Source organism: Melospiza melodia, chromosome 21 (assembly GCF_035770615.1).
Source record: "Melospiza melodia melodia isolate bMelMel2 chromosome 21, bMelMel2.pri, whole genome shotgun sequence".
In the NCBI taxonomy this organism is placed as follows: Eukaryota; Metazoa; Chordata; class Aves; order Passeriformes; family Passerellidae; genus Melospiza; species Melospiza melodia.
This window is the reverse complement of record NC_086214.1, coordinates 12,703,370-12,715,387: the sequence shown is the minus strand read 5'-3', so window position 1 is coordinate 12,715,387 and position 12,018 is coordinate 12,703,370. Positions and strand designations below refer to the sequence as shown.

The window sequence follows — 12,018 nt, the reverse complement described above, 5'->3', positions numbered from 1 at the left end:
AGAGGATAACAAGTGGCAAAATACAGATTAAGTGACACCAAGGCTTTTACTTATTGGCCTGGGCTGCTGTCAAGACTTTCATCTTTGTGCTCTGGCTGATTAAAAACAAACTCACAGGGAAGGGGATGTTGAACCCTCAGCCAGGAGGGATCCCTGTGTGTCAGGTGTGGTCTCCCAGGTGCTCACAGAGCAGAATGGGGGGGAGCAGGGAGGTGCCAGGAGCTCCTCTCCCAGCACAGAATGGAACCAGCCCTGCCAAGCAAATTCCACGGAGCCAAAACCTCCAGGATTGCCTTTAGTGCCTTCCCCACATGGCAGTTGTGGAGCAGAAAATGGATTTAAATTTAACCCCCAGCCTTCCAATGCCCTGACTGCACTTTGCTTCCAGCCTCCCATCCCATCCTCCCCCAGAACTGACAATCCCAGCTTGGATTTTGTGCTGTTCCCAAAAGTTCCTCTCCCATTTCAGCCACCCTGCCTGCTCACCCAGAACTCCTCTCTTTTTTATTAAATAGTGATAAATGCATATTCTAAAATAGAATTGTTTGTACTGATTGCAGTCAGAACTGCCCTGGGTGGGTGAGAGCTCCCAGAAAGAAAAGGTGAATTTTTCTGACAACACAGGAATCTCCTCCATTCAAAGGGGAATTTGGATGTTATTTAATCAGAACTCAGTGACACAAGGACTGGGTGACAAAAAGGTACAAATTAAACATTCTGTCAGTTCAAAACCAGCAACTTGATGAACAGAATTACTTTCCCCGTGGAAAAGGGCTGGAAACTTGAGTGTCTAAGCCCACTGCATGACACTGAGTCACACCAAAATGACACATAAAAAAGGCACCCAGCACCTATGTTGCAGCAGAAAAAACAGTTCCAGCTAAATGAAGGAAATCAGTGAGGTGTCCCCTGAGTCAGTGTGACAGAAATGTGGGATTTACAGGCTCCACCACAGTGCTGTTCAATGTGATGGCTTCAAAAAATATATATATATTAAATGAATTTAAATGCATGTGATCATACTACAGAAATAAGAAAATCCAAACTACTGCTACTTGGTCACTCCTCAGGTGCAAGACAAATCCATACCCCTGGAACTGCTTTTTTAGGAACAAAGGCCACCTATTTTGGCAGTTTTCAAATAAAATTATTCATATTTCTGATTTAAGTGAAATGGAACAAAATTTGATTAAAAGCAGCAAGTGTGTGCAACTTCCTGTAACTTTAAAATTTCATTTCTAATTATGTGTTGAGAAATGTAATTAAAGTCATCTGCACACCAAAACAAATGCTATTTACAAATGAAAAATTAGTATTCCTTTGTTTCCCTGCTAGCCTGGCTCATTAAGCAAATTTAAATGGAGTCACTGATGCCTTGCATGAAATGGGGCTGTTCCTAAATCACAGGGAATAACTTCCCCTGGTTATCACTGCCATTTCTCTTGGCTCTGACATATTGTCCCAGAAGCTGGATGGGAAGCAGAGTGTGAGGTAAGGCTGGGGAGGGGGTCTGGGCTTGTGCCAGGAGATGCAGCAGGACTGAGAAATTCCTGATTGCACAGGGAGTGGCACAAATTACTCTGCATTTTACAACAGAACAAAGTGGAAACCTTTCCCTCTCTCTCTGTGTTATGGTGCTTGCCTCAGTTTACCAAACATTATCTCACTTCCTGGTCCTTCCAAAGGCAACCATTCCCCCAGGAAAAACACTAAGAACCAGCCTCCAACAGCTCTCAGTGTTTGACACATTCAGCTGTGTTAAAAATACTTCTGTACTGAGTTTCTTACTCCTTGGAGTGACCTGATTAGGCTGAAATTACTTCCAAGTGCTCAAGCACTTACATTTTCCTTAGTTTTGCATCTGTTGGATGAGATTCCTACACTGTTGTAAATCACAAGGGAATTCAGTAAAATTTAATTTTATCTAGAGGTCCAACTTAACTGTCCCATAACTTTCCAATTCTGTGGACAGCATCATCTCCATGTATTTCTGGAATTCACTGAAAAGCTCAATCCCAGCTCTGACATGATGGTACCAGTGACAGGGATATCAAAACCAGAACTGAAAACAATAATAAATAGTAAATAAAACCTATTAAAACAGTAGCTGTTACATTTATGGTTTTTTTTTTAATTCCAAACCTCTGTTTCAGTATAAATAAACTTTCTGTGAAAAGCTCAGTAAAAACTGTTCTGAAAGTTTCAATTTCAAAGCATAAAAAAGAGCAGATCTCAGTTTGACACAGGTCAAGATCTTTCCCAGAGCTGAGCTCCAGAACACTCAGAGGGTTGGGGTTTTTTTCACATTCCTCTTTCTCCACCTTTCTGAGAGACCTCAGAATACTCAGTGGTTTTCTGTAACCTCAATGTCTCCTTTCACCCTTCCATGTAATGCAAATAAATTACCTGTTCATAAACTCCTGACTTCATTATGCATTTTCATTTCAGATGGTCAGGAAAGACTTTGAATGCCCACTTTTAAAACCAAGAGGATAAAAAGGGTGTGTTGCTTTATTCAATTAACCCACCATGAGAGGATTAAATGTGAGGAAAATCCACGAGAGCACAGAAAACACAACCAGAGTGCTGAGATCCCTGATGCCTCCAGAACCACCTCCCTCCTCCTCAGGGATGGAAGGCATGCTTGCATTACACTGCTACATCAAGTGTCATTTATCAGCCTTTTGCTTTTGGATTTAATTTAAAAACCAGCTGTTCCTTCTTTTACATTAACATAGACATAAGGAAGCACTTCTTCTCTGGAGACAACTCCTGAGGATGCTTCTCTTTAGTTAATTCTACCACATGCCAGGAATATGATTTATTTTACTGGAGAAGCAAATTAAGAGGTAACACTTATTTTTGAAACAAATATTATTTTCTCAACTCTCTCAGTAGTTTTACAACCCACTATATAAAGACCAAAAATAAACCCAGTATTACCAGCCAACCACTTCAGAAATTATTTTTTTTTTTTTTTAGCTTGCTTGGTAGCAAACTTCTAGAGAAGTGTTGTAGCCTCAGCATTATTATCTCTTAAAAATAACAACCCAGTGTCCTTGCACACAACATTTTACATCCCAGCAGAGAGGAGATGAGCTCAGAGAAGGAATTTCTCTCACTGAGCCCAACGTGGTGGAGCAGGGAGTTCAATGAGCAACAGCTCTGCCTGTGAACTCTGGCAGGGTTCTTTTCAGGGTGTGCAGGACAAGAAGCACCTTTACTCACAGTGTGTGACTCCAGCCAGGGTCTGGTAGAAGGTTGGGGTGTCACTGTCATCAGTGAGGGTGACATAGACCCCTCCTGAGAGCAGCCACCGCGAGAAGGTGAAAGCGTCTTTGTTGTGCAGCAGCCAAACCCTGAACTTCTCATAGTTCACCTTCTCACCCTGCAAGAAAAACCAGAAAATGGGAGCTGTTTTCCTCACTGCCAGTAAACAGGAACCATCCAGCTGTATGAACAAAAAATTGGGACAATCTCCTAGAAAAATAAGTGCTAATGTAATTTTTCTGCTTGGAGCCATGCCTGTTTTTCCCTTTCCTTTTGAAACAGCAATGGGAGGGAAATTAACTTTAAGTTCTCTCTGCATTTCAGCCACCTACTCAATGTGGCCTTTGGAAACTCATTTACTCTGAACCTCAGGTGAAAGGGATGAAAAGAAAAATGGTTACTTGCAATTCAAAAGAGCAGAGGTTATTTGGATGAATTTAAATGTATTATTACAGATACCAGCTCTGCTGCACCAAAAAAAACAGGTGCTATAAAAATCATAAACATTCTGTTCTATCTGTGCAGGTATACAAACAACACAGAAAAATCACATTTGGGAATAACTGATGCTGTGATTAATTACTGCAGGAACACGAGGACTTTTTATCACTGAATTTTTTGCCTCTACTGACCAAAATCCACACTGGAGCATAAAAATGAACATGACATTCCCAGGATCTCCTCACTCCCTGTCTCCTGCAGCTCCCTGTTCAGGAACACACAAAAACTCCACATTCACACAATTCCAGCACTGTTTAAACCATTTATTTGGATCCTTGCCAAGCTGTGCCCATGAAACCATGGGGATCAGCAGACTAATTTCTACAGGACCTACAAAAATACCTCAAATAAAAGCAAACCCATTATCAGTAGACAAACTCATTATATGGAGATTCTCATCTCCAGGGGAAATAAACAGGGGTCTGCAAAGTGGAAGAGGTTTCAAGTCATTGATTATTTAAACTCCCCTCATATCACAGACCATTAAACTTCACTGAATTACATCTCTACAGAATCCAACAATTTGCATTTGGCCACGGACTGTCTGCAACTGCCAAGTGCAGAAAATTGAAAATTCACTATATTCCCTTTGCCAGGCTGCTCCAGTGGCTCATCACCACACTGCTGAAACATTTGCTTCCTATTCCCATTGCAGGGGGTTGTTTCAGCTCCAGATACTCATTCTTTTTATGCCTCTTTTTCTAGACTGAAGAGTTTTATATTTTCATCCAACAAATCACAGACTGGTTTGGGTTGGAAGGGACATTAAAGCCCATCCAGTGCCACCCCTGCCATGGCAGGGACACCTTCCACTGTCCCAGGGTGCTCCCAGCCCTGTCCAGCCTGGCATTGGGCACCCTGTGCCAGGCCCTCCCCACCCTCACTTTGATTTCTTATTCTTCCATTTCTCCAACAGTTTGGATCAAGAGAAAAGAACATTTTCTCCCTCTCTGTTCCACCTTTTTCCTCTTGTTTTTGCACTGCTCTTTGTAAAGGCAGCAAGAGCTGGGTCATTAAAACTCCAATTTTCCCTGGAAGGACAATGAAGTGGAACAGAAAAACTTTGGACAGAAGGAAGAAAGCATTTGAAGCAAGCAATGTGACAGCTGAATTATGGTGGAACCTGAGCAATGCAGTTATCACTGAATTTTTCCCCTGTATTTCAGAAACAAAAGGGAAACTCAGATATATTCTAAACCATCTATTTCTAGCTGAGTAGATGCAATAATTCTGATGAACAGAAGTGCCTATAAACATCATCCTTGAAATCAAAGGCATCCTCCAGAAGGCAGGCAGGAAGGCCCGCAGCAGGAACGTTAAACTTTCTCACTCTCCAGCAATGAGCAATGCCCATGGATGATTAAGAGCCCAGTAAATCCTGCTGAGTGGGTTATTACACTATTTTCATTTTAAAACAAAAATCAATATGCAGCATTTTCTTGAACAGGAAAATGCTCTGAAGCCCAGGTTGATACTCATCTTCCTGCAAGGCTTCATAAAGTATCTCTGCATTTCTTGGACAGTGTGCAATTAACTTGGAGGGTGCCATTCATCACAGCACACTGATGGGAAATCAGAAATAGGAAATGGCCCTGAGGGGCAGTGCAGAAGCTGCAGGGCAGTGGAGTCAGGATTTCCATTGCAGCCAGGGCTCAGGAATGCAATCACTGCCTCCAGAGCCAACAGGGCCAGAGCAGAGTGTGGCCCAGGCACTGCCCACAGCCAGAGCTATCTCCAGCACAGAACAATCAAATCTGAACTAATTAAGTAACCTGATAGCCACAATTAAAGCTCCCAGTCAATCTGGTCAATCCTTTTGCCAGGGGAATGTACAATGATGTCTCCATTTTGCTGGTCTCAGTCATCTGATAACAAACCAAGCAAAAACCCCTGAAAATTCATCAGGATCCCTGGAGACAAAGAATCATCCTTGAACAGGAAAGCACCAATGCTCTGCTTTAGAGGAGGACTTTAGCAAGCTCCACAAAGATTGCATCTCTCAAACAACTTAAAGCATAATTAAATGTTGTAGCTCCTGGCAGGAAAATGATACAAAAGCAATAATATAAAATTATTATCTTGAAGCAACCATGGCTGTCAGGCATTTTTAAATCCAGGGTGCAGATTTCTCTGTGTTCTAGATTTCTTCCCTGATTGCAATAAAATGTTCACACTAATGACAAAGTTCCCACCAGCAATGTTAGTATTTAAATTCACCTGATGACAGGATTCCCATTGGGAAATGATCTCTTTCCAAGGAGCACAGTGAGTACAGGAGCACACAGAATTTATACACCAAACACTGTTCCCATCAATATAAATTACATGGAATACCACAACACAAAACCCCATGAGCTTTTACTCCATTTAAACAAAGCCAATTTGTTCCCATAGGTGCATGAGTAAGAAAAAGAAGCTACTTAATGGAATCTTGGCTTTTTTGTAACTGCAGCAGGAGGAAAGGTGCATGACACACCTCAGAGAAGCATTTCTTGAGTGACTCTGGGACTTTCCCATCAACCACATGCAGCATCTTCTCCATCTCTTCACGGACCACATAACTCCCAGATTCATTAGAGAAGAGGCTGAAAATATCTGGGGAAACAGAAATATGTGTAAACATCCATGGCAGGGACATTTTTCAAATGCAAGGTCTATAACTGACTGAGAATGTCAAAGGCTGTGCAACAGCTAAAGGACTAAACACTTGGATTGATCCAAGGTCAATACAGGTCCATAAGGTTTAGGTCAAGACCTTCCTTTTCTTTTACCATTTTAATCAAAATAAAAATGAGTATTATCAAGTGAGATTAACAGAGAAGACAAAACAACAGAAGTCAGTAGGCAGATGTTTTCTATTTTTTTGAAAAATATCAATGCCATCCTCCTTCCTCTGCCCACACACAGAGACCATCAGGCTTTCTGTAGCATCCCAACACTGACATTCATGATGACTTGGCAAATATTTCATTTTGATGAATATAGAAAACAAAAGTGCACTTAATTTCCAAAAATACAGCTAAAAATGCTTCCAAAAATCCCATCTTCACTGTAAAATGGTCACACTTTACACTCACAATCCACTGTCTCATTGTTACTAAGTTACATCACTTACATTTTGTTTTCTCCTCCTCTTTGCCTCTTGTGAGTAGAACTAATCCAACTATCAAGTTATTGAAGTGCAGCCCTTTGGATATTCCTCCAAATGAACAGTAGATAACCTAGAAGAAAGAAACAGAGAAGTTAACCAGAACAAACAGAGATGTCAGAAGTAAAACCAGCAGCTTACACTGAGGCTCCACCTTATGTGGTTTTCAGGCCGATCACCTCACATTCAGCTAAAGAACTTCAGTTATTCATTGTGCTACCCTTTTGTAGCTCTTCTGGTACTGAACAACCTTTATTTAGTGAAACACAGGTGTAAGTCATGAATAGCAATATAAAAACTCCACATTAGAACCTCCAGTGAAGACACTCCTCACTTGCTCGTGGTGGTGTTTCCCCAGATTTCTTCATCAGGGCTGAACTGTGCCCCAGGCTGGGCTCTGACAATCCCCAAGGCACCAAGGGGATGCAGCAGGAATCCCCAGGGCAGGCTGGCAGCAGGGAGGGGAACACCAGAGCCCTGGGAGTCCCTGCTCCACCACAGGGTGATTTCCAGTAGAGTCAGAACTAAGCCAGGACTGGGAGTGCCCAAACAAAACCAGTCCTGGGCCTGGCAAGGCCAGAGCTGGCCAAGCCTCCCAGTGCTGTGGGGGCAGGAAGGGAACACCTGACACACAGAGGAGCACCAGATTTACTGCTGCTCAGACACCTCAGCAGTGCTGTGCCACCTGCAGGAACCCTCTCCTTGTCTGTCTGTCCATCCATCCCTCTGGACTACTAACATCTGTCTGCAGGCAATGTCAGTGCATGCACAGCAGGATCTCATTCTGCACAGAACACCCTGGGCCTCACTGCCATCCCACCCTGAGCCAGCATCACCCAAACACTGTCACTGCCACAGGGGCTCACATCAGCCTCTTCTGTTCCTCAACTTTAATCCACTCACAAATGCTTGAAGGGCTGAATTATTGAAACTGAATTTGTGCTTTGTTTGGACACAACAATTGTAGAGGCTTCAAGGCAGAGATTTGAATTCTGCACTTTTTATGTCTAATCCTTCTGTCTTCACCACATGCCTTCAAGGCTACACAGCCCACGTGAGCAATTTACCTTCATTTTACACTGGAATAATTATTTTTTTTTAATATGCAGCTGAAATATCCACTCACTTGTGCTGAACTTTGTACATCCCAGCTGCGATAGCAGATGAGCAGCAAACATTACATTTATACATTGTTTCAACACAACACAAGGATTGCTCATGAGACAAACAGAGGAAAGGAATTCCATGGACAATGTCCAATGTATCAGCATTCAATATATGGAATTGCTTGGAGTTTAGCTGCTCAATCATTCCTTGGGAAGAGTTTATAAACGCTTATAAAATAGTGTTCTAGTCATGTAACACATCATTTCTCCACATTTTTTCATGTTGGTGTGGCATTTGGAAAACTTCTAATAACACGCACCATGAAAATGTGATGCAATTTTGTGTCTTCCAAAATGACTTAATGCAGTTGCAGCTTTGCTAAACCAGCCCCACCCAGGCAGAATGACAGCAATCTGCATTTCAGAATGTACAATTCACTATCATTATAAGGCACAGAGTACTTTTTAAAATAAAATTTAAGCCTGACATGTTCTGTTCCATGGGCAACTGAAGAGCATAACAAGAGTGAAAAGCCAAAGCTGTGCTCCTGCTTCCCCCACCTGAGCAGCTTTCCTGCAGTTTAACACCACAGACACATCTCTAAATTTCCTTTTATTAATATCTTCAGTCCCATTCTCCCAAGGGATCCTCCCAGAACATTACTGCCCTGAACATTTAAAAAATGTTTTGTGTACAGGACAATCACCCAGGTTGTTGGATTAAAGTTCCACTGGTTTCAGGTCTCTGTTTCATGTCCAGTTTGAAACTCCTGTGTTTTTAATTTAACCAATTCCTGAAGGCCTCTCTCTCCTCAGATATGAAAATCCATTATTTCAGCATGCAGAGCCCTCAGCCCAGCTCCAAGACTCCAAATGATCAGCTTTAGTGACTGAAGGGCTGAAGACTCAGGGTTTTCAGCTGCCTAATGACTTTGCCTGCCTCTCCCCATCCTGAAGCCAGGAATTACAAAGCATCCCTTGACTCAAATCCCAATTTTGGCCCAGTTTTCAGTTTTCAGGCTCACAGATTTGATACTGAGTATGAATGCTACAAGTACATCATAATTTGTACTCGGATTTTGAGATGAGTTCTGATGAGAAGCCATCAAAAACCAATTAGGAGTCTTCCATTAATTTTATTTCACCACCTGGAAACCAAGAACTGCTCTATAACCATCATGAGTGTTAAAAGAGAGAATCATCACCAAAATTGTGTCTTTAAGGACAGATTTCTAAAAGAATAAAATAAAAACCAGGCAGCAGAATTTGAAACCCCAGAATCTCTATTTGTGACCAAATCAGTAAATTAATCCTTAATACATGAAAGGGATATAAAGGTATAAGGTAACACAGAACATAAAATTCTCAATATTATATACTATTTCAAACCAAGATACATTTTTTGTTTAATCTAGGGGTTACCAACTCTCAAACTCAAAAATTCATGCTGAAGACAGGCTTTAAGCTCTGGGCAAATCAGACCCCTCCTTCTCCACTGCAAATTCTCCTGCTAAGCCTTAAACACCCACACAAAAAGCCAGCTGTTTACAGAAATAAAGTAGTATCATCCTCTTTGCCAAAATTTAGGAAAAAAGGGGAGAAAAAGAATGGAGGAAAGATGAAGCTAGAGGAAAAGGAACTCTGCCAGAGTGTAAAACCCTCAGCAATGCAACACCTCAGCACTCACATTATCTAAATAAAACTGGGGACTTGCACCATCCTCTGAGGTCAACAGCTCTGAGGGTGCCAAAAATAGAGGCTGTGACTGGGAATGACATGGAGCAAGAGATCAGCTGAAAGGTCTGCCTAATCTTTGTCTCTCTACCAAGAATATTTTGATATCTCTCTCAAGAAAGGGGGAACTCCATAAAACAAAATCTTTTTTTAAACATGACTATGTGTAGGATGGTATTGCTATTTTATTTTTTAGATAGATATATGTTTATATCCATGTTGTAAATTTTGATTCTGGTTATTTTTCAGCTCATTCATACATCTGTTGTGAGCAAATTTATTTTTAAGAGCTTGTAAAGATTCATCATAAGAAAACAAATAACAGCCAATGGAATCTCAAAGGAACCAACAGCAAGTGCATCTCTGGAGTAAATAAAATATGTTATTATGGTCTTGTTACAAATTCCCAGTCTTTTAATTGCCCAAATTTACATCTGGATATTTAGGTTTATTCCAAGTCATCTACCAGGTATTAATAGGGTTGGGAGCACATCCCTGACCACTCAGGATCCAAGTCTGGAACACCATCTCCAGGCAGAGAAGGTGCACTGTGATGTTGTATAAAAATAGGAAACAATTCCATCAACTCCTAAACATTTGTGTGTGCACAGCAGATCCAGGTGCCCTTTATCCACTGCCTTTGGCTCCCAGGAAAGCAGCAATTCCCAGCTCACCTCAGCAACTTTGGGAGGGACCCCATCACCCAGAACTTCCCTGATGAAGCACTGCTGGGTCATATAATAGGAGAGGCCACAAGTTCTCTTGAAAGCATCTTTGAGCCTCTTCAGTTCTATGTCTGTAACTGAGAACAGAGGAAAGAAAAAAAAAATTGGTCAGTAAAGACATTACAGAAAGATAACAGCTCAAGGAATCTCAAAATCCTCCACTCCTTACGTTTACCTTTACAATGAAAAGACACCAAGAAATTAAATGCATGATTTCCCCTTAAGAGAGGGAAAATGAGCTCTAATCATCTAATCTTGTTTGAAAAGAGGGAAGGGAAGCAGACCTGTGGTTACCATCAATGGCAACAACAGCCCACTGCTAAGTTTTCTGACTACAATAGTGGATTGTAATTTGTTCTAAATTCAGCACCATTCTTGTCACACAAAGGAAAATGAGGCAGCTTTATGATCAATTCTGCATTGCATGCAAGCCAGGGAAATTATCTGCAACCAACAGTGGTGAATATTATTAAGAGCAGCATCTTTCAAGCAGTTCCATCTATTAACCAGTCTGCCTTGCTGTATTAAAACAAATAAAATACTTTATCATCACCACAAGTTCATGAGACAGTGCAGTGAGGTGTGATTTAACGGGAATAAAATGTTGGACTACATGTAATTCTTCCCCCAAGATGCCCTTGCACAGCCAAAATCCGCTTGCCAGCTACACCTGTTCAAACCTGTCCACAACTGCAAAGGTGGAAAATGTGATGCCATCCCACTCAGCCTGGCCTGGGAGCTCCTGGAAAGCAGGGCTGCCTTCAGACTGTACAAGCACAAAGCAACTTTCTAAGAAAGTGTTTAAGAAGGGGAGGATCTCGTGGAACAAAACAAGCCCTGTGTCCCAAGGCAGGCTGCAGGGAATGGCACAGGACCTGTGGAAGTTCCTGTGGTGCAGAAAAAGCAATTTCCATGCAGAGCCCAGGGAAGTGATGCTGCACACGGGAGCTGTGTCACTGTATTTATAGCAAGGCATTTTCCTTACTCTGCTATCACCAGCCAGACACAAACACTGCCATGGCCAAAGGCCTGTGGAGCTTTCTGTCAGCCAAAATAAAACAGAGCACTCGAGGGCTTCATCCAACACTCAGTAAAACTTCTCCTTGTCAGTTAATTCATTCATCAAAAGCAAAAATCAATCCTTAAAAGTAAATCACATTAAAACATTCCTCCCTCATTTTAATCCGAGTCAACATGGAAACAGATGTTAGCTCCACTTAACAATTGTGTAAAAACAGAAATTGGGTTATGTCTCCTCTTAAATTATATTACAGATTCTGGGTACTTCTAACCATAAAGAAAAAAAAATCAAAGTATCAGAGACAAAGCTCAAGTGTGACCCACACAGCACCAGAGCTATCAATTAGCACAGTGGTGATTATCATTAGCACATCTCTTGTTTGACTGAACCGAGCCTGCTGTAATTACATGGCAGAGGAATGTTGGTCTCATTCTGTTACCTGCCTTATAAGGTGTTTAAATTCCTTTATTTCACATTAACATCCCAAACCAGGAGGGATGAAGGGAGGTGCTT

General features: G+C 41.6%; 1 protein-coding gene across 4 annotated transcripts in view; it reads right to left on the bottom strand.

The window, feature by feature from the left end:
* Nucleotides 1–12,018, bottom strand: part of USP32 (ubiquitin specific peptidase 32) — a 63,384-nt gene that overhangs the window by 32,582 nt on the left and 18,784 nt on the right. For all 4 annotated transcript variants that reach the window (XM_063174133.1, XM_063174135.1, XM_063174137.1 and 1 more), the window contains exons 2-5: nt 10,434–10,561; nt 6,887–6,992; nt 6,248–6,366; nt 3,229–3,388 (exon numbers count right to left, since the gene is read on the bottom strand). In XM_063174133.1, coding sequence (XP_063030203.1) covers nt 3,229–3,388; nt 6,248–6,366; nt 6,887–6,992; nt 10,434–10,561 — 513 coding nt within the window. The remainder of the gene's footprint in view (nt 1–3,228; nt 3,389–6,247; nt 6,367–6,886; nt 6,993–10,433; nt 10,562–12,018) is intronic.